The 24,141-nt window shown below is 38.9% G+C and overlaps 1 protein-coding gene across 1 annotated transcript in view; it reads right to left on the minus strand.

The window, feature by feature from the left end:
• LOC126356695 (DNA-directed RNA polymerase III subunit RPC1) overlaps nucleotides 1-24,141 on the minus strand; it is a 182,078-nt gene that overhangs the window by 151,109 nt on the left and 6,828 nt on the right. The window contains exon 3 of the mRNA XM_050007391.1: nucleotides 2,214-2,363. Coding sequence (XP_049863348.1) covers nucleotides 2,214-2,363 — 150 coding nt within the window. The remainder of the gene's footprint in view (nucleotides 1-2,213; nucleotides 2,364-24,141) is intronic.

Here is a 24,141-nt window from a genome sequence, read left to right on the forward strand (position 1 = left end):
GTTTGAAAACTGAAATGTTTCGTAACTTATGCAGTTACAAACAAAATACACAATCCGCCAACTCCTACCATCCTAATCACAACAACATGAGGCAGAAAGTTGTCTTGTGTCACTTTTCATTCCACCTTTGCAACTGATTTTATTTTCTTCTGTTGGTGGTGGTGGTGTAATGAGTACAAAGGTAATTGGTCATTCTTCTGCAAGTCTTTTCTTATTTGTATAACTATTGCATCGTATATAATTTGAATCTGCTTGTCATAGTCAAGTCTGGGTATCCCTTTACAGTTTTACTATCCCACATTCCCGTTTCCTTCCATTACCAAATTAATTATTTCAGTACATGTTTCAGGATGTGTCCTATCAACATAGCTCTTCTTTTATTGGCGTTGGGCAACAAAGCTGTTTTCTACGCAATTTTATTCAGTACCTTTCTACTCAGTTTACCCATCTAACCTTCAGCATTCTTCTGTGTTATACCTCAAAACCTTCTACTCTGTTCTTGTATGAAATTTTTATCAGTCACACTTCACTTCTATATGAGGTTACATTTCAAACGTATACTTACAGAAATGACTTCTAATAATTAAATTTATATTCAGTATTAGCATATTTTACTTGTTTGGAAAATCTTGTCTTGCATTTCACATGCATTTTAATTATGCCATTGCCAGTGGTTTTGCTGCTCAAATAGCAAAATTTGTCTCCCACTTTGAGCAACTCATTTTTTTAAATCTGATTCATTTCGACTAATCTAATTTAATTCAACAACACTCTCTTATCACTGGTATATTTTTGTGGATGTACATCTTCTAACCCCTTTTCAAGTCACTATCCATTCCATTCAACTGATTTTCTAACTTCTTTGGCAGTGCCGAAAGCTATTATTTCTTCTTGATGAACTTAAAATCTCCCTTTTGATTCTCTACTTAGTCTCCTTTATTGTTTGCCAATGTGCAGAGAAAATACACAGATATTAAACATTAAAGTTGTCATTCATATCTCAATTACCGCCTCCTTTTCATGTTCTCTTTAAGAGTGCAGTTCGGTTTCTGTACAAGCTGCACATCACCTATCACTCCTTATGTTTGATCTGACAACTTCAGGATTCCAAAGAGGGCATCAATATTGTTTTAAATTTAATTTGCCAATTATCAATGGAATGGTGGTCATAAACTTTGCATATCTGTAGTGGCTCACTAACATTAAAATTTCACTACAGCAGATATATAGTCAATTCTGCATCTGTTTGAGGCCTCTTTCAAAACAGACTGTATAGTAGGCTATATTCTTCTGTGAATAGTCTTCTTCTATCATAGTTGATAGATTTAACCTACCTGAGGATGTCCATCAGCAGTTTTCACTATTGCCTATAGCAAAATTCTGTAACTGGGGTGTATCTGCCCTGTATGTTATGACACAGGTCACATTACCTTTTGAATGATACTCTGCTTAGCCGTACTACAAGTCTGCTTTTTTAAAATGGAGAACACTCAAGGGAAGCAACCTAGGTTTTTAGGAAAGTGTTATAATTATCTTTCAAAATATGTCAGAATTTAAAATCCTGTTGATGTCACTGTCACTGAATATGGAGCCTTAGTACAGTTGGATGAGGGTTTGGAATTAATTTAGCAGTGACTTATTTCAAGGGACTGTTGGAAACTTACCTGAAATGATTTGTGGACACACAACACATACTTCGCAACTGAGGTGGATTTTTGACATATTAATTTATCAAAGTTGCTGACAGGGCCGCAACATGTTAAAAATTCTTATATACGAGATCTATGGACAAGCATTTGAATCCCATGTTTTCCAAATGTGAGGCCAACATCTTAATCGCTGCACAACTTAACATTTCATCTTGTCATTCAAGTTACCCTTATCATAGATTTCTTGGTAAGTGTGCCTTTTCACATTATCTATCAATATCTGTGTTGGAAGTAAACCTCTGTCCTTATATTTTATGTTTCATTATTGGGATAAGGTTGCCCTAATTGTTTTCTATGTTGGTATTTGTGCACTATGATCTGACAGACCATTAATCGTTATTGTCATTGTGTATCTCTCAACTAAAGAAAGGTATGATTATGTAATCTAATACAGTAATACAACATCCCCACTAATGAAGGGGATGGAGGAACAGAGTCAGTGGGTCATACTATATACTACATTTCTTAAAGATGAGGATGGTACAATAATGTGAACTGACATACCTTGCAAACAGTCTGAAGCACAGTTATGACAGATCGAAAGTATCCTACATGAAAAACTGGAAGCTCCAAATCAATGTATCCGTAGTGCCCCACACAGTCATTTAATCCTTTTCCACAAGTCAGACATACTGCGTCTTTCTGATTGACTCCCTATACAGAAAATAAATATCATACTGATCATTTGTAGTTTTCCTCTTACCATACTAAAAAGTAAATGACCATATTGTATTAATTAAACAATTACATTAAAAAAGTAACTTTAATGTAAATGAAATACAGAAACCATATATAATCCTAGTGTAGAATTAAATGAGAACTGAAACAAACACATACACCAATGATGAGTACAGCAATCTAAATTTTTCATTTTTTTTCAGTCTTCGACCAAAGGATTTTTTACTATTTTAACGGATTACTAGTTCTGAACAATAATGATTGTCCACAGATCAGTCTTTGTTAATAAAATTGAATAAAAAACAATAAAAGTTATAACAAATAATAGCAGCACCCAAAAATATAAAACATAATTAAACTGAAAGAAAAGTAATTATACATGACCTGTAGGGTCGGCTCAATGGCAGTGTGCCAACACTAGCCCTGTCATATGGGTCATATACAATTATTTTCTGTCAGTTTCATCATTTCTTATGTTTTGTGATGTTCATCTTCTTGGCTAAATATCACCTGAGGATGATTGTTATTTATCAAAACAAGTAAACAAATAAAATATAAAAGTACTTTCAGCCAAAGACTGGAAAAAAAATAAATAAAAAGACAACTACTTACATAAAAAACAATGGAAAATCAAGGATGGGATGTAACAATATTATGAAAAGGATAGCTGCTACTAACCATAAAGCAGAGATGTTGAGTTGCAAAAAAGCACAACAAAAAGGTTGTCAGAAAGTTAGCTTTTGACCAACAAATACACACACACACACACACACACATTAGGAATAAGTGTATGAACAAGAGTAGGGCACATAAACGCAACTCACACACACAGGACCATAGTCTCTGGCAGCTGGAGCCAGACTATGAGCAGCAGCGTATTATGGGTGAGGCAACCAGGTTGGGGTAAGAAGGTGGCTGTGGCAGGGAGGGGGAGAGATAGCAGGTTAGGGGTGGGGGATGGTAAAGTACTGCTGGGAGCGTGCAGGGATGAAATGGAGAGTAGGACAGCTAGGTGCAGTCTGAATGTTAGATGGAATGTGAGGGAGAGGGAGGTAGTGGAAAAGGAGAGCAGTAAAAAGACTGGGTGTGTTGGTGGAATAGAGAGCTGTGCGGTGCTAAAATGGTAATAGGGAAGGGGCTAGACGGGTAAGAACAATGACTAATGAAGGTTGTGGCCAGGAGGGTTACGGGAACATAGGATATATTGCAGAGTTCCCACCTGCACAATTCAGAAAAGCTGGTGTTCGTGGGAAGAATCCAGATGGCACAGGCTGTGAAGCTGTCATTGAAATGAGGAATGTTGTGTTGGGTGGCCTGCTCAGCAACAGGTGGTCTAGTTATTTCTTGACCACATTTTGTTGGTGGTCATTTGTGCAGATCTACCTCCCCCCCCCCTCCCCTCTTCTTCCATCCATCTAATCTCCAGACTGCTCTACTCTCCACCTCGTCCCTGCATGCTCCCACCAGCACTTTACTGTTCCCCACCCCTATCCTGATATCCCTCCCCCTCCTTACCCCCACCACCCGACTGCATCTCCCATTATGCACAGTTGCTTGCAGTGTAGCCTCAGCAGCCAGACACTGCAGTCATGTGTGTGTGAGTTGTGTCTGCATGAGCATGTGTGTATGTGCTATCTCCGATGAAGGCTTTGTTGGCCAAATGCTCAAAATCTGACAGTCTTTTTGTCGTGCCTATCTGTGACTCGGCATCTCCGCTACATGGTGAGTAGCAACTATCCTTTTCAATATATTGTTGAGACGTTCAATCATATTCAGATTAGAGGACTAAGGTGTGTTATTGTCATAATTCTGTTCATTAAATCAGTCTCAGACAATTCCAAATGAATGAATGGAAGCATTATCATACTTGCTTACAAGCTCTTTAGCACAAAGCACAGTTAGCAGCATTGGCTGAAGATGGTCAATCAGGCTACCGGAACAATTCCACCCTGTAACCCACCCATTAAGACAATACGATGGTCAAACATTGTACTTAACAACATCATTGAAACACACTGTACTTCTTTTTGAAGCATCCCTAGTGCAATCAAAGCTTCTGAAATGGCCAGTTTATAGAGAATGTCTGCCATATGTACTTCAGTTAGACCACTTTTTTTGACAGAAGCTTCCTGTAAACGTGTGTCCATCTCAGATGACATGTGGGGTTATGTTGTCTTCTGCTTTTGGTCACATTCTGCTTCGAAGTTGTTTTGTCTTTATCAGTCATCTTTGACAGCTGTGCTGGGCAGATGATGTTTTTCCCCTGTTTCATGCAACCTGTGACTAGTGACAATAGGGTAACTCTCCCAACGCCTAAAAGGTCGATATCCAGCTCCAGTAAGATGGATTCTTAACAATCATGACTGTTTTGAAATCTGAGAGGCCAACCATAGTGAAGTTCGAAACACCACAATATATTTTACATCTCACCTCAATCAATGTTAGTAATCCATTGATGCATGTACATTCTCGCACACTAAATGGTTTGCTTAAACACTGGAGAGAAAACAGCAATATACAACAAGGATATCATCTCATGTTGACAGGTCTTGGTAATCTACTTTTCTAGACTAAGGACCAATAAAAAATACAGACTAAATATAACTTTAATAGCATGTTAATATTTTTAATCTCTTAAATGGTTTGTCATGAGCTTTTTAAGAGAGTATACATGAAGATGTAGTTACTGATACATTATCACACTTACCACTGGGCTGAATGATTTGTATCACTGACAAACCATATTTTGGGGATAAGTGGAAAACCTTAGACCAAGATGGGGAAACTGACTACAGTGTAGTAAAATGGATTATGGTAAATTATGTTTTGTTTTGGAGAGTAAAGAAAATTAGACTCAAATATGTATACCGAAATCTGTAGAACAAGATTTAATTATGTTTATTTATCAAGGGTATGAACACTTGTAAAACTTTACTATTTTAAGGACTTAAGTCAAGACGTTCTGTCTGTACTATGTACATGTGAAACTTGCCACAAGATGAAAGACAACAATCAATCGATAAAGTACAAATTACACCTGATAATACCTAAAGGCTTCCAAGACCTCACAGCTGCTGATTTCCTTGACCAATTACCAACAAGTAGGGGCCGGGAGTTAACATATATATTAGTACTAGGAGAGTGGTGGTCTAAATATGTTAAACTCTATCCTGTTAAGCATACCTACACAGATATTGTGACTAGATGTCTACAAGAATATTTCTCAGAGGTAAGAAAGCCACGTATATTGTTGACAGACAATGGCACACAGTTTTTGAGTAAAGCCTTTTTTAGCATGGGAAAATGTTAGACAAACTGCTATCTCTAAATACCACCTGCGAAGTAACTCTTGGGAACGTATCACAAAAGAAATCGTTAGATTATGTAGGGCATACTGATCAAACAGACATACAACTTGGGCATGGAAAACACCAGAATTCCAAGTAATACTTAATGAACTTCCACGGTTGTCTACTGGTTTATCTCCCATTGAAATAATGAAAGGTAAGTTTATAGCAAGTCACTGTTGAAATTATTTAAATGGCCATATGACAATGATGATAATGTACAGGGAGGCAACTTAGATGATACTGAAAAGACAATTTACAATAAGCAGCAGATAAACACCTGTGTAAATATAATGAAAAAGCTACAACACCTATGTTTGATGTGGATAACTTGGTACTAATTAAGGAAGTACATCACAGCTCAAATTTGAGGAAAGAAACACACAAGTTTTGCCCTTGATATAGCGGTCCTTACAAAGTTTTAAGTGTACCACATCCCAATGCAGCTTTCTAGGTGTACCCAAAAACTAGTCAAGGAAATGCATTATATAATACTGAAATGTTAAAACAGTATGTGACACCATTAAATTAAACTTGGGAAAGAAATACAGTAACAACAAAGATTGTTCTTAATGGTGAAAGTATGTTAACAAATACTGTCAACTGTTATTTAATCAATTGTTAAGCATTCCTTTAGTGTAAAATTGCTCACCAAAGAGGCAGATTACTTACCACCATATGGTAAAAACTAGGGTTGGGTTTGTACGTGAATTTTTTTTATTAAGTGATATTAATCATCGGTAGTGCTATCACCTCATTCGATAATTGACCAACTATATTTTTGTTAACTTTTTTAACTAATTTGAAGTGTTCCAGGTGGGTTTGTGTTCAACTTTTATAGAGGTGGTGTGGGATTTGTGCATACTACATCTCTCTCTCTCTCTCTCTCTCTCTCTCTCTCTCTCTCTCACTCACACACACACACACACACACACACAAAGTATATTCACCTACAGACTATGCACAAACTAATATGATTTGGGAGTATTCTTTCACTACACATGTCACTGTTTCATTGGGAGGGAGGAATAGAACAAGGTGACATACTAATATGCTTCACATGGAAATGACAAGCCAGCACTAAGAAGGAAAAGGATTTTTGGAGGGGAGAAAATGTACAGGAGAACTCGTGGCAGAAAAGCAAGAAGCAGCTGGAGTTTCATAAAGGATGCAGCTTTAAGATGAGGGGAAGTGAAAGGGAGAAGTACTGAAGTACTCAACAAAGTAGTGGAAAAGGAAGGTCACATACTTCAAATAGAAAGTTATGGGTAAGTAACCCCCAAAGACAGGAGCTCATTCCAGGTTCGGGAGGACCCATGCAAGGGAAGAACTCCATCCACTTCAGAAGAAAGAAGAGGTACATCACACCGACCGGACCTACCAAATATGAGGTAAAGAGTACTGAATCCCCGGAATAGTAGCCTACAAGAAGGGAGAAATACTTAAGGGCAATATTCGCTTAAGGGAGCATCTCCTCCAAACTGGATAATAAACTGAGAAAGCAATGTTTTGTTTTATAGCCACTTCACTTACTGAAATCTGCAGAGAAGAAAGAAGTTTGGTGCCAAAGAAGAACAGGGCACGGCATAGCTGGACACTGAAGTAAATCACAAGAGGTGCACGGCTGAATATCTACCCCACTCTAATAAGGGAGTGTTAAGGTAGCAGTGTCAGATGTAACAGCATGGAGTAATAGGTCCAGAACAGACAAGTAAAATGTCCAGAACAGACATTGCTCAAATAGTAAAACTCTGTCACACTAGCTAAATACAGCAGTCATTAGCCCCTAACAAACACTCCAGGCTCTTAATGAAATGAAAGCTGTGAATGCAAGTTCAGTGGATGAACTGCCAGCAGAAGTATTTAAGAGTCTATACTTCAAATAAAACAACTCTGTAATTGAAATATCGGTGAGCTGAGTAGTAGGGACGGGGCATCAGCCAATCACAGCTGATACCTGGGCTCCCTGTGTTCACAGTATTGCCTGATCTGCAGGCACAAGCAGCAGAGCCTTGCTACGTGACAGGGGCTGCACATGGACGAAGGATGTGTGGATGTTGTGTGCAAGCCATTGTCTCCACACCCCATCACCAACATTTCTCAAACACAAAGTTGTTTTGATCTAAGTAGAGTAAGTATGGGAATAAAATAAATTACATACTTGTTAACAAAGGGTATCAACAAGGGAGTGGCCAGAGAACTTCTTATTGACTTTAATAAGAAAATGCCATTTCAAGCGAAGAATTCAGGACTATCGGCCTAACACTACAGTAGTGAAAGAATTACCAAGTGTCTTCAACAGAAGAATATGTGTGGGAATAGGCAGCTTTATAGATGAAGAACCACACAGATTTATAAGAGGAAGAGGAACAAAAGATAAAACTGACTTATTATGAGTAATAAAAGAGAGGTACCTTGAGAAAAAATTATAAGTTTATAGAGCCTACATCAGCTCGAAAAAGTATGTGACAGTAAAATTGGATAAGACCCTACAAATTCTGAGAGAAAAGGGAATAGACTGGAAGGGAAGAGGATTAGTTTAAAGCCTATATATGAAGCAGAATGTTAAGGTAAAAATTGGAGAAGACAACAAATGACAAATAAATAGGCACATCGCTCAGAAAAAAAAGCTATAATGTATAAAATTCGCTGCTGGGGTAGTGCTATCAGCTAAAGATGAATTGATAATGAACAATGCTCTGAGTGCAGAAAAAGCAAGAGACTGGTCATTTGCTTGGAGGAAAAGAAGTTGACCATAAGAGTATGAAAGGACACAGCTTACCACGATAATACTTTCAAGTACTTGGGTACCTCCATAAAGGAAAATACGGCACACACACAAGAAATTAAAAAAACTAGAATGCAATGGCTAAGCAGTATTTAACAGAAAGAAGTTTATGAGGGGAACTGAACAAAAAAAAGCAAAGGAGGTTAGAATTTGTCTCATCGACAGCACGGTCATTAGAGATGGAGCATGACCATGAGTTACGAAAGGATGGAAACGAAGTTGGTCATGCCCTTTTCAATAGAACCATCCCAGAATTTGTCTGAAACAATTTTGGAATATCATGGAAAACCTAAATCTGGCTGGCAGGATGGGGACTGAACCATTGTCCTCCCAAATTCAAGTACAGTGTGTTAACCAATGCACCACCCTGCTATGTGAAAACTGAATGGATCTGAGAAAATGACTGGTTCAGTCTTTTGTGTGAAGAGTGGATTTATATGATGTGGAAATAGGAACATTAAGGAAGTAGAAAAGAGATTGAGAACTTTGAGATCTGAGTATTGAGTAGGACAGAGAAAATAAGCTGCACAGAATGACTTAAGAATGAAGAATTATTACAAAGGACTGTTAAAAGAAATATTGCAGAGGATTTTACAGCTAAAAAAAAGAACTGGTCAAAGAAGACAATGTTTACCAAAATATGCTTTAGAAGGGGTGGTGAATAAAAAATGGGATAGAAAAATGGGGGAGGAAAAGATATCAGTTGACAAATAAAGCCAAAGTGCAAAACAGTTACGTGATGACAGAGACAATGGCAGGAGATACAGGAAGATGGAGAACCAATGTTAAGAAAAAACATGCCTAAGCGGGGGAGACTAAATAATAATAATAATAAGAAGAAGAAGAAGATGAAGATGAAGAAATAATAGTGAACTTTGGTCTCTAAATACTTTAATAAGGCATAAGGATTGTAAATAAAATTACCTAATACCTGTTAGTAAATTCACTAACACAAAAAAATTGTGTTTCGGACTTACAGTTTTGTGTTTCATTGTTTCAAAAACGTGTTGAGATAAAAGGAAAAATATTATCTTCAAAATCTTATGTTTTATTAAAAATAATCTTTAAAATATGGGCTATGACATAGTGAAATGAAATCAGTACATTGTTCATTCCTATTAGGTGTTTTTCCTGTTATAATGCAAAATTTTTCATTTTTTAAAAATTTGGTCACTAATTAAAATTTGTTCTGATTATAATATTATTTAGATTTTAAGTTTTCGCTTTTATTACTCTTCTTACTAACATGATTTTGTTCAAATAGGAAGGAAAAATTGGTAACAAGTTATAGTCTAAGCAAAAAACAGCAGCTATCTGTATGTTGGTAGCCACATTTTGTGGCCTACAAACTCTAGAAATATTACTTCATGGCAATAGGGTGCTCACTCTTGAAATTGCATGCATTTAATGAGGGCTGCAAAAAGGGGTATACAATGGTTAAGCTCCAAAAATTAAGGGAAAAAGTGAAAAGGAAAATAAAAGTTTCCCTACATGTTGATCTGCAAAAAAATGATACTATACTAGCAAATACCATAGAAAAAAAAGCTGTCCACGTAGTCTTGCTAGTTGATAACTTAAGGAATAATTTACACCACATTGTAAAGACAAAACAAATTCTACCACAGTCTACCCCTACACCCCTGAACTTGCATCAGCAAAGAATTCAAAGTACTTCTGAAGTTTCTAATCAATCATTTTGGCAAGCACTAAATATTTTAAACAAAAGTTTCCTGGTCATGGGAAATTACATATTAGAATCCATACCTGTGCTACAAAATTAATCTTTGGCCCACCTACAGTTGTTGCCTTGGACTCTTTTTGTAGTTGTCCTGTGCTTTTATGTTGTGTAACGATTCACATTACATTTGTTCTATGTGAAAATAAACCGTTTTTTTTTATTTTTATTTTTTTTTAACCATAACCACTTTTATTGAAGGGAGAAAAGGCAGGTAATGGGTCCAGTACACACATTTTGCCAGAATAACACAAATAGTAGCTCATTTGAAACAAAAAAAATTACTTATGTCTGTCTCATCACGAAATGCCATTTCAAGGTACAAATGTGGAACATCAACATTATGAACGCATTCAGTTTCAACTTCATGTCATTGATCAAGAAACTAAAAGGAAGAGAAAATTGCAACATATGACAATTCGCTATAAAAAATTATATACAACACTAACAATTCTTCACTCATCATGTTCTGTAGATCCCATGAAGGATAAGCTTCGGGACGTGGAACAAGTCACTATACTGATTAATGCTTTTCATGCTCAAGCTGCCAAAACTTAATTGAGTTAATTAGCTACATTTCCATGCACCATATTGCATGATAGATTGTAATGAGGTAGAATCAGTCATTTTACATCACATCACAAATTAATTTGTACATATGCTTATAGTCTGAACATTTCTAAGGCGTTTTTTTAATATAATAAAAAATGTGTACAGGTGTGAGTTAGTAATTCCTATCAACCACCTTTTACACATTACAAGAATAGAAATTCTTCTGCAGAATAGGAGTTCTCAAGGAGAAACTTCCTCAGTTTATTTTCAAATTTTACTTTGTTGTTTGGCAGCTAAATAGATGATGATGGTTGAAGTAGAGAGGATATAAAATGCAGAGTGGCAATGGCAAGAAAAGTGTTTCTTAAGAAGAGAAATTTGTTAACACTGAGTACAGATTTAAGTGTCAGGAAGTCATTTCTGAAAGTATTTGTGTCAAGTGTAGCCATGGTTGGAAGTGAAACATAGACCATAAAAAGTTTAGACAAGACGAGAATAGAAGCTTTCGAAATGTGGTGCTACAGAAGAATGCTGAAGATTAGATGGGTAGATCATGTAACTAATGAAGAGGAGGCACTGAACAAAATTGGGGAGGAGAGATATTTGTGGCACAACCTGAAAAGAAGGGATCAGTTGGTAGGACACATTCCGAGGCATCAAGGGATAATCAGCTAAGTACTGGAGGGAAGTATGGGGGGTTAAAATCATGGAGGGAAACCAAGAGATGAATACAGTACACAGATTCAAAAGGATGTAGGTTCCAGTAGTTACTTGGAGATAAAGAGGCTTGCACAGGATAGAGTAACACGGAGAGCTGCATCAAATCAGTCTTTGGACTGAGTACCACAACAACAACTTTGCTATCTGTCAGATATTTTACATCACTTGGTAAGTGATCAAAAATTTTTGTTCCAGGATTGTGCACCCCTTTTTGTGCTAGAGACAACCTTAATGTGGAGTAATAAATGTCATTTTTCCTTCTGGTACTGTAGTTATATACATCATTATTCCTTTTAAACTGTAGTGGATTATTTACAACAACCTTCACGGGGGAATAAATATACTGTGAAGCAGTACTCATAATGCTCGACTCCTTAAACAGACGCCTACCAAACTGTGGGTAAGTAACAAACATTATTCTTACTGCACATTTTTGTGCAATGAAGACTTACTTTCTTAAAGATGAGTGACCTCAGAACATTTTTCCATATGACTTTATTGAATGAAAATATGCAGAATATGTCAACTTACTGATTTTTCTCTCCCCTAGACTAGCAATGATTGTAAGTGCAAATGTGGTTGAACTAAGTTGTTTTGGTAGTTACAAACAGTACTTTTTTAAATTCAATTTTTCATCAATATGGACACCTAAAATTTTTGTAGTTTCCATCTTATTTCATCAACATTTGTTGTGCTTATCAGCACTGTAGCATCCCTAAATGTGCAGAACTGAGGGTTCAACCATCTACAGAAAATCAGTCAATGATACTTTTAAGAATTTTATTTACCATTTATTCTGTTTCTGTATGTAAGCTGGGACTGATTGGCTAGGGTCATCTGCAGAAAGAACTGACTGCTTGTTGTATATTAGACGGAATATCATTCACATGTATGAGAAACAATATTGGATGTAAGACTGAGCCTTAGGGAACCACATAAATTACTCCTCCCCACTCAGATTTATGCCCCCAGACAATATAGGTTGAATACGATTACAATTTTCTGTATTCTTTTGGTTAGATATGACATTATCCATTGGCTATACCATCAATCCAACACAACTGAAATTTATTTAGGAGAATACTGTGATTCACACATTCAAATACCAATCAGTGTTATATTATTATTTAATGCTTGTAAGATGAACATTTAAAGGGCATTCTCAGTGGGGAAACCTTTCTAAAACCCAAACTGTGATTTGCTGAGGATATTATTGTCATGAAATACTATTCTAGAATACACCACCTTCTCAAAAATGTTGGAAAATGGCATTAGCAGTGAAACAGGATGGTAGTTATTAACATCTGTATTGGTTGGTTGATTTGGCAGAAAAGACCAAACAGCAAGGTCAGTGGTCTCATATGTTTAGGGAAGGTTGGAGAAGGAAGTCGGCCATGCCCTTTCAAACGAACCATCCTGGCATTTGCCTGAGGTGATTTAAGGAAAATCATGGAAAACCTAAATCAGAACGGCCGGTCGTGGGATTGAACTGTCATCCTCCCGAATGCGAGTCCAGTGTGCGAACCACTGCGCCACCTCGCTCAGTCAACATTTCTATTATCACCTTTCTTAAAGAGGGTTTAACATTGGCATATTTCCGAGTCTCTGGAAAAATGCCTTGAGTTAATGATGCATTCCATATTTCAGGTACAACTGGGCTTATTATATGGGAACAAATCTTTAGTATTCTGTTCGCTACACCATCAATACCAGATAAGTTTTTATTTCTGAGAGAACATATAATTTTCAATTTCTGAAGGAGAAGTTGGTGGTACATTCATAGAACTGAATTTTATGAGAGTTACTTTTTCAACATACTGTTGTGACTTTTCTCTTGAACTGTTTGTCCCTATGTTCTCTACTATATTTCAGAAATGATTATTAAATATATCTGCTACCTGTGACTCATCATTTACAGCCCTTCCATTCAGCTCAATAGTGATGTGATATTGTTCTGTGGCTGATTGTCCCCTTTCTCATTTCACTGCATTTCATACAGCCTGAAATCTGCTGTCAGAATTATTGCTGTTCCTTGACTTTTTAATAATCTTCCTTATAAAGCTGCTGTTTAACAGCTGTTTGTAGTTTTGGGAAAAAAACGTCAGCAATAGTTGCACTTTTCTTTTTATTTTAAATCATTCACTATTAGTTATTTAATGATTTTATTTAAGTTGTGGGATCATAACCAAGATGTTCTGCGTGATGGACAGGAAACTGAGCTATTAGTAGCTTAATATTTACTTGATTACTGTAGTATTTTCCCAAGAAAATATTTTTACGTCTTTTAATACTGAGTTCTATTTATTATCTACACTCCTGGAAACTGAAATAAGAACACCGTGAATTCATTGTCCCAGGAAGAGGAAACTTTATTGACACATTCCTGGGATCAGATACATCACATGATCACACTGACAGAACCACAGGCACATAGACACAGGCAACAGAGCATGCACAATGTCGGCACTATTACAGTGTATATCCACCTTTCGCAGCAATGCAGGCTGCTATTCTCCCATGGAGACGATCGTAGAGATGCTGGATGTAGTCCTGTGGAACGGCTTGCCATGCCATTTCCACCTGGCGCCTCAGTTGGACCAGCGTTCGTGCTGGACGTGCAGACCGCGTGAAACGACGCTTCATCCAGTCTCAAACATGCTCAATGGGGGACAGATCCGGAGATCTTGCTGGCCAGGGTAGTTGACTTACACCTTCTAGAGCACCTTGCGTGGCACGGGATACATGCGGATGTGCATTGTCCTGTTGGAACAGCAAGTTCCCTTGCCGGTCTAGGAATGGTAGAACGATGGGTTCGATGACGGTTTGGATGTATCGTGCACTATTCAGTGTCCCCTCGACGATCACCAGAGGTGTACGGCCAGTGTAGGAGATCGCTCCCCACACCATGATGCAGGGTGTTGGCCCTGTGTGCCTCGATCGTATGCAGTCCTGATTGTGGTGCTCACCTGCACGGCGCCAAACACGCAATCGACCATCATTGGCACCAAGGCAGAAGCAACTCTCATCGCTGAAGACGACACGTCTCCATTCCTCCCTCCATTCACGCCTCTCGCGACACCACTGGAGGCGGGCTGCACGATGTTGGGGCGTGAGCGGAAGACAGCCTAACGGTGTGCGGGACCGTAGCCCAGCTTCACGAGGACAGTTGCGAATGATCCTCGCCGATACCCCAGGAGCAACAGTGTCCCTAATTTGCTGGGAAGTGGTGGTGCGGTCTCCTACGGCGCTGCGTAGGATCCTACGGTCTTGGCGTGCATCCGTGCGTCGCTGCGGTCCGGTCCCAGGTCAACGGGCACGTGCACCTTCCGTCGACCACTGGCGAGAACATCGATGTACTGTGGAGACCTCACGCCCCACGTGTTGAGCAATTCGGCGGTACGTCCACCCGGCCTCCCGCATGCCCACTATACGCCCTCGCTCAAAGTCCGTCAACTGCACATACGGTTCACGTCCACGCTGTCGCGGCATGCTACCAGTGTTAGAGACTGCGATGGAGCTCCGTATGCCACGGCAAACTGGCCGACACTGACGGCGGTGGTGCACAAATGCTGCGCAGCTAGCGCCATTCGACAGCCAACACCGCGGTTCCTGGTGTGTCCGCTGTGCCGTGCATGTGAACATTGCTTGTACAGCCCTCTCGCAGTGTACGGAGCAAGTATGGTGGGTCTGACACACCGGTGTCAATGTGTTCTTTTTTCCATTTCCAGGAGTGTATTATCACTTGTCATACAGGTTTATATGAAACACTGCTACTTCCCATGTAGCTAATGGAGATTTTCAGTCTATGAATCTAGGTATTCAGATAATTTGTAGAAAGAGTTGATAACAAGGCATGTTTTTTTTATTTTCATTTGAACTGGAAGGGTTTCCTGTGTCAATCCCAACAGCAGTAGGTTTTTAGAGATGAAAAAAATTTAAATTTTATGGATGTAAAACAATGAGTTAAACAGGACAATAAAAGTTTTGCATAAATGGAGACGTGAGGATAAGTCAAAAATTCAAATCATCAATGAAATCTAGCATCTTACTGCAAATTATCAACATACTGCGAAACATTTAACAAATCAAGCACTGGAATTGGTCAATTTGGGTATGTCTTTCAAAGTAGCAAAGCTTGCTTGTGGTGTGTTGCCACCTCAATTTCCACCATGTCTCTACACAAAACTTGCCAGCTTGAAAGCACCTACAGAAGCAAAAAAAATTATAATACGTAAATTAAGATAAATGTCAGAATATGAACGGCCTAACAGTTCCTATACATCAACTTTAGACACCTATAGCAATACTACCGAGAAAAACACTTTGTAACAAATAAATAACACATAAAATATGCAATGTGTGTCACATTCCATAGTCTTTTAAATCCACTTATTGTGAATATGTAGCGTTTACACATGGAAAGATGAATGGCATCATTCCCCTACCACTCCCACTTATTTGGATCTGTCATGAACACTATTTGCATTACTTTTCTCCTGGCCATGTTCCTCTAAATTAACTTTATCTGTAGCTTCATTTAAGTTTTCACTCATTTTCCTTTTCTTTCAACAGAATGATGTTGAAAAGACAAAGGAATACACGGTTTCACTCTTTTGTTTAGCAAGAAAAATTCATGATTTCTTCCCTGTGTCCATGTGACTTTGGGCAGTCTTCAAAGGTCATAAGTCTGCCCTCAAGTTGAAGTACTGAGTGCAACAGGATGGGAAAATAATACTGGAGCAATGGCCTCTCTTAAGTATAACAGAGGACAGGTATATAATGCCCGGATTGTAATAAGCAAAGATGAAAACACAGACAGAATGATTACACATGAGGCTGACAGTAAGCCAAAGCTTATTCATGAATAAACACTACTATGTTCAGTGGTGATATGGTATGGTATGAAACATCGCTACACATTAATGTTCTTGGCAAAAACACACAGCTTCAGCATACAGACTCTCTACCAGGCTAGTATAAAAGGTGCAAGTGGCCAAATGCATGCCACAATGGTGGATTGTATTCAGACAACATAAGATGGATGGACGTGCAGATGAATAAACAAAACATGGATAGTCTGGTTTCAAGCGGGCAAGGGACTGGCACAAATGAAGGAAGGCGGTCTGATCCGCTCCCCACAAAGTACTGCTGACAACACGTAGGAAACTTAGGGACCGTGTACAGTGGGTGGCCAGGTAAGACACATGGGAGGTCCAAGAAAGTTTTCTGTTGAGCATGATCCCCAGGAATTTCAATGTTTCAATTAATGGAAGAGCAACAGGCTCAAGGTGTAACGATGGTGAAGGAAACCAATTGCACTGCCAGAAATTCATACAAAAGTTTTGTCAGTGGAAAAGCAAAAGTCATCGTCAATGCTCCATGAGTAAAGACGATCGAAGCAGTGCTGAAGACGCTGCTCTAGGAGACAATTACATGGGGGACTGCAATAGATGGCAGAATCATCAACAAAAATGGAACCGGAAATGCCCAGCGGGAGACACGCCATAGTAGGGTTAACGGTGATACCAAAGATGAAGACACTGTCTACAGAACCCTGAGGCACACTGTTTTCCTGGATAAAGTTGTCGGACAACCCACTAATACTGTGAAAACTCAGTCTTTTAAAAATTCCTGAAAGAAACAAAGCATGTGGCCACAGAAGATCCATGTGTAGAGACTAGGGATGGTACCAGTCTCCAGCAGATATCATTGGCTTTCTTCAAATCGAAAAACACTATAACAGTCTGGTATTTCTGCAGAAAACCATTCATAACATGGCTTGACAAAGTGCCGAGTAGGTCAACTGCAGAAAGGTGCCCTCTAAACCCACATTGTGCAGTGGTTAGTGAACTGTGAGACTCGGGCCACAATACCAACCGGGCATGAATCATATGTTGCATCACCTTGCAAATACAGCTGGTGAGAGAACTGGGGTGATAACTAGAAGGAAGATGGTTGTCCTTTTACTGGGCTTAGGGATGGGTATGACACTGACTTCAGAAAAGCATCTAGGAAACATGACCTCTGCCCAGATGTGATTATATGTACGAAGGAGAAAGTGTTTACCCGCAAGAGAAAGGTTCTGCAGCATCTGAATGTGGACATTGTCCAGGCACATATGACCTAGTCCGAATGGTTTTGGAGGCAGAATACATTTAATATATATTGGTATTTATTTTCTGTGTTATTCAGTACATTGTCAGATTTACACATGTACAACTGTTAATATGCATTACAACGGACATTTCCCAAAGTATCAATTGACAAAATACATATTTTTAACTCATTCATGTCTGAGCTTTATCATACATGTCACATTAAAGCTCTCTAGTTTTCCACTGCAGTGTGTGGATCCTTCTGCGACCATCAGTGATTATTATGTGCATTGTCAGTTCCATTCTGTGTAAATGTAGCTTCATTGGTGAATAGTAATACTGGAAGCAAATGACAATTTGTCATTTAACCAGTGGCAAAATTCAAATTGTGTGGCATTGTTACCAATGTAATGATTGTGGGCATGCTGTGTTTGAAATGGGTGCAAGTTTCGAAGATGTAATGTTCGCCGTACGCGTGTCTGTGGTACAGTGATGTGCAGCAAGTCGCCATGTGCTGATAGTAAGACTGCATTGCACCATTTCAGCAATGTGTGCTGATCCTGCACAGTTTGTCACACTACATGTTCAGAAGATACCTGGGAACTTGGAACAATACCTGCATCACACAATGTGCTGAAAACTGGTACACACTCTGAGATCAGGATCTCATCACATCAGAATATACATTCAACTGCTTCTCTTTCCTTCAAAGGAGTCTATAATTTTCCTATAGATTACATTTATCTTCCACAAATTCATGGAAGCTTCAATAGCTTTGCATTTATTTTCTAGTCATTTCTGCTTTGCATTTTTGCACTTCCATGCAGTTTCATTTGTTTAGAGGATCGGAATAAAGTGACAGCATGGTGTAGCACTCACCACTCGCAATTCTGAGAAGAGATCGATATCACCCGAGTCTCCCGCACTCATTTCTGATGGGAGGAAGGCAGGGTGGTAGTGAGTCAAGCTCGAAATCTCCGCAAAACAGTGGCCAAAGATGTAGGAGATAGCAATAGGGTCCACTAAGACATAATCTGCTACAGTCAGGCTGGAAATTGGAGGACGACCTTAGTTCCAGAGATTCATTGAAGATTGGCCCACGTGACTGTTGAAAGAACTAGTAAAGGATATCCAGCTAGCTTTTTTGCCATCCTGAAGAAAGCGACTGTGCACATAACCATTTATAACTAATGCAGTTTGCCATTGTAGGACGATTGACCACATCTCCACGTGCGAATTGCATTGCGGCATAGCTCAGTCCACCAAGGGACCAGGACACAGCACAGCAAAGAGAAAGTGAGAAAAATGAAACATTCTGCGGTGGTAGGGATACAGTTTGTAAGATATTCTACCTGGTCATCACAACTGGGGAAATGTTGTTCATCGAAGGTTGCCAGGGAGGAGTAAAGCCTCCAGTTGGCCTTAGAAAGCTGCCACTTAGGTTTGCACACATGTGTGGTCAGCAGACAGATAGCACATGGGAAATGGCCGATCAAGTACATATCAGAGAAAATGGACCACTCGAGACAATGGACAAGCTGGGCAGTGCAGAATGAGAGATCCCAAGGCGAACTGGTGTTCGCGGAGTCTGAAAGGAACATAGGTGCTCCAGTGTTGAGGCATATGAATTTGAGTTAATTGGGAAGGTTAGCCAAGAGGACAACTCTCTGAGAGGTTCTGGGAGGTCAAAACAGACTGGAAAGAAATGCAAGAGGTCAAAGTGGTTATGAGGAAGCAATTTTGTTTCCTGGAGGCAGAGAACAAGTGGACACTGCGATTCCAAAAGCAGCCATAATTTTTCTTCATTGGATCTAAGGCCGCAAAAGTTCCACTGGATGAGAGTCTTGATGAGGAAAGGTAGGAGGGGAAAAAACGAAGTGGTGTCACCTCAGCTGAGTGCCAGCCTTTGAGGACTCTCTGCTACAGGGTGCAGAGACTGGAGGGCCCTGATGCATGATATCTACAGAAGTGTTGCCATTCTCCCTTTGTCAGTCTGCAGAGCCCAGGAAGAAAAATGGTTGATGGTGCACGTAGTGACCCAGAGGTCAGCTAGGTGAGGGCATCACATGGCAACACTGTTGAAGAGGATCTCCGAGTCGGCGATGGAGAAGACTGTTTGCCTTTATTTGATTTCTTGGAGCCTTCGCGGTTGACAGATAACTATTCGGATGTTTGTTGGCTGGAAGCATGCAAATTTGCAGTAGTATTCCTTCTGTCCTTTCCAGCCCAGTGATGTTGTAGCAGGTGATTTCACTGCATGAGGTGAAAATTTAGTGGCTTCTTGCACAGGAGGAGGAGGAGACAGGGATGCTACCGTGATAGTGGGCCATTTTACAACTGCAGTGCTGAATTTGAGGTTGCATGTTTGCGTGACCATGTCCTTCGTGGACCGAGATGTAGCATGAATGGTAGTGCAAGTGCCGGATGATGGATCACATGGTATCCAACTAGCCAACAACTTGCAAGCAACAGGGTAAGGAACTTTTTTCCTTCATCCAAATCTCCTGGATGGCCTGCTCACTGAGATACACAGGACAATCATGACATACTGGACGCTTTGGATCAAGATAGTCCAGTAGATACAGTATTTCTTGAGTTCCGAAAAGCATTTGACTCAGTACCACACATATGCTTATTGTCAAAAGTTCAATCATACGGGGTGTAATTTATGACTGGATTGAGGACTATTTGGTAGGGAGGGCACAGCGTGTTATCTTGGATGGAGAACCATTGTCAGATGTAGAAGTAACGATGGGTTTGCCACAGGAAAAGTGTGTTGGCAACCTTCATCAGATTTTTTACAGATGCAGTTATTTGTAATGAAGTACTCTCTGAAAGACAAGATTCTGTCACATCTTCATAAGATTTCAAACTGATGCACAGACCGGCAACTTCCTTTAAATGTTCGGTATATAAAATTGTGCACTTTACAAAATGAAAAAAACATAGTATCCTATGAAAATAATGTCAGTGAGTCATACTGGAATTGACCAACTCATACAGATACCTGGGCTTAACACTCTGAAGGGACAAGAAATGGAATGATCACATAGGTTCCATTGTGGGTAAAGCAGGTGGCAGATTTGATTTATCAGTAGACGTAGAATACTGGGGAAGTGCAATCAGTCTACAAAGGAGATTGCTTACAAACCATTCATGCAACCCATTCTAGAATATTGCTCAAGCGTGTGGAACTCGTACCAAATAGGAGTAACAGGGGGTACTGTACATATGCACAGAAGGGCAGCCTGTATAGTCACAGGGTGGTTTGACCCATGGGAGAGTGTTACAGCAATGCTGAACAAATTTAACTGGCAGACTCTTGAAAATAGATGTAAACTATTCCAACAAAGTCTAGTAACAAATTCCAAGCAGTGGCTTTAAATGATGACTCTATGAACATAAACAACCCCCCATATATCACTCACATACGGGTCATGGGGACAAGATTAGAATAATTAAAGGACACACAGAAACATTCAAACAGTCGTTCTTCCCATGCTCCATACCAGAATGAAACAGGAAGAAAACCCTAATAAAAAGTACAATAGGACGTACCCTCTGTCATGCACTTCACAGTTATTTGCAGAATATGTATGTGGATGTAGATGAAGAATAACAACCACAAGAATTATCTAATGCAAGCAGAACTGGTACAAAAATGTTGGGAACTAATTTATCAAACATTTCCACGCAATTGAAATTAAGAGTTTATAAGATTAAAGTGTCCCTGATGAATGTAACATATTATCATTAGCTCAATATACATGAAGGGTGATAACATAGTAGACTCAAACTAAAAGGAAATTTGCATATTACCTAAAGCAAATAAAATACTCTCCTAGATCCTCTTTAGCTGACTTACCCCTTTCTTGAAAGTGCTGCCGGTAACTATCAATGTGGATTCCGTCATGGAAAATGTACTGTTGATTGGATCTTCATGATATAGCAAATATTAGAAAAATTGTATAGAATTTGCGATTGATACACATCACCTCTTTATAGTCTTCAGATCAGCCTAAGGCAGTACTGGCAGGAGGAATGTACAGCAATGGAAGAATTAGAGAGTCCTAATAAACTGATCACCTTACCGAAAACACCTGTAGTCAAGTAAAGCTACAGAGTATTTTATCAAAAGCTGTTGATCACAAAAGTGGATTAAGACAGGGCCATTCATTATCCTGTTCTCTGTTTAAAATAACCTTGGAAAAGGTTATTACAGATGTGGACATCTATGCCAGAGGGATTATCCCCTACAAAACAGGTCAGATGTTGGCATAAGCAGGTCATACTGGTATAATTGCAAGAACACCAAGAGCAGTGAAGGTAAAAGTGCAGTTATGGTGTCAGCAGCTTTTGTGTTGTGTGCTGTAGTTGGTAGCCATCTAAAGGTGAATGATGGGAAGTGAACACAATGAATGATGGTTATATAAGATGGCAGAACTAATGAGAGAGCAATGTTCAAGAAACATTGTCATGTTGTGGAGTGTATGAATTATGTGGCAGCATAGTGGAATACACAGCGCAGAATACTGTCATATAAAACAGAAAATTCCATTAAATTTATACTGTACTCCCATGCTACAGATAAATCCATCACCACATACAGTTTTCCTCCAGTCTCACTGGCTTACCCAGCTCACAACCAAGCTGCAACATTACAACCTAACTTATACTTCGAGCTACACTACAGATCAGTCCATCACCAGACCCAATTTTTTTACATTCACATTCGTTGGCTTCACACATAACCAGACTAAAAAAAGTCAACCTAAGCTAGACCTTGTGCTACACTACAGATCAGTCCGTTACAATAGCCAGTTTTCCTCCAGCAACTTTTGTTGGCAACTCACGACCCAACTCCAACACTGTAGTACGAAACAATATACCAAGGAACCCTGTCATATTATGAAAAACATACAATACAAAAAATGCATATGAAAACCAGTAATCAACTTCGTAATTCATATTATCCAAAACATTAATCGTCAACCTTGCACTAATTATTTCAAAAACAAAAGCAATCAACTGAACCTTTCATAAAAACAAGTCATGAAATTCAGCAATTTTCACTGACTATGGTATATTATCACCTGACTGGCTATAATCCACAGAAACAAACTGCCAGCAGTGGCACACAGCAGAAGATCCACCGACACCATAAGTGCTGTTTAACCACGAACTCACAGATGAATGACAGAAAATCTACGTTTATGACAGTAACTAAGAAAGATTAGCTTATAAACCCCATTCAGAGACATTGGCTTGTATAAGTGTGATGTCAATCATAGTTACTCTTGCCTCGGGTCAGAAGAAAAGGTTAAGAGCATTGCCAATTCTGAAACCGAAACACAAATACTGCCCGCGAACAAGTGTTCCATGATCTCAGGAAAGATTTGAAATAACAGATGCTGTTCAGGAACGATAATTATGATGTACACAGTTAAAGTGAGACAAATACTGAAACAAGAACATTAGCAAAATTTGATGAAAAGCAACTTAACATATTTGAAACAAAGATTTTAAGATAAATTCTTGGGCCATTGAAAGAATATGATGTCTGAAGAAGAAGATTCAACTAAGAATTATACAATCTATATAATGGACAATACAATTTCAGCTGCATTAAAATTAAAAGGCTTGTTAATGAGAACTATCAACAGAATTATTAATAAGATATTCAATACAGTTCCTGAAGGAACTAGGACAGTTGGAGGACCAAAGCCGAGATGAGACAAATTGTCATAGAGTATATAAGGAAAACTTGAATTCAGAACTCTAGGAGTTTGGCACTAAACAGGAAAGAATGGAATAACTTTTTAGAGAAGAACACAGCTCACAAAGGGATGTTGTGCCAGTGTTGATGAGGATAATAATAATTATGATTATGCGTAAGGACCACATGAAACTAACTGCAGATTAGGCAAATGCCACACTGAGATTCATTGGAAGAATCCTCAGAAAATGCAGTCCACCTACGAAGGAGGCAGCTTACAAAAAAATCATGAGACTAATATCATTATGTTGCTAATCAGTCAATCTGTACCTGATAGGACAACTAGAGGAAATAGAGAAGATCCAAAGAAGAGCAGCATGCTTCATTACCCAGACATTCAGTAAGCGTGAAAGCTAATTTTGTGGATATACAAATTAGCAAGCTAACATACTTTGCGTACTTTCAATATCTGATGTCATACAGAATAATATTCTGGGGGTAACTCAACACTTAGGCAAAAATTATTCAATGCACATAAGAAAGTGGTTAGAACAATGTGTGGGGCTAACAGTCACACATCTTGTAGGCATCTGTTTAAAAGGTTAGAAATTCTTACAACAGCCTCACTGTACATTTACTAGGTAACAAAATTTGTTCTCAACACTATGGACCAGTTTAAAAACAACTGTGACATTCATGATTATAATATCAGAAGAAAGAAACTTAACACTATCCTCTACTTCACTTTTCTTTGGCACAGAAAGGGGTCAAATATGCTGCTGTAAAACTTTTTGATAAATT

Source organism: Schistocerca gregaria, chromosome 1, assembly GCF_023897955.1.
Source record: "Schistocerca gregaria isolate iqSchGreg1 chromosome 1, iqSchGreg1.2, whole genome shotgun sequence".
NCBI lineage: Eukaryota > Metazoa > Arthropoda > Insecta > Orthoptera > Acrididae > Schistocerca > Schistocerca gregaria.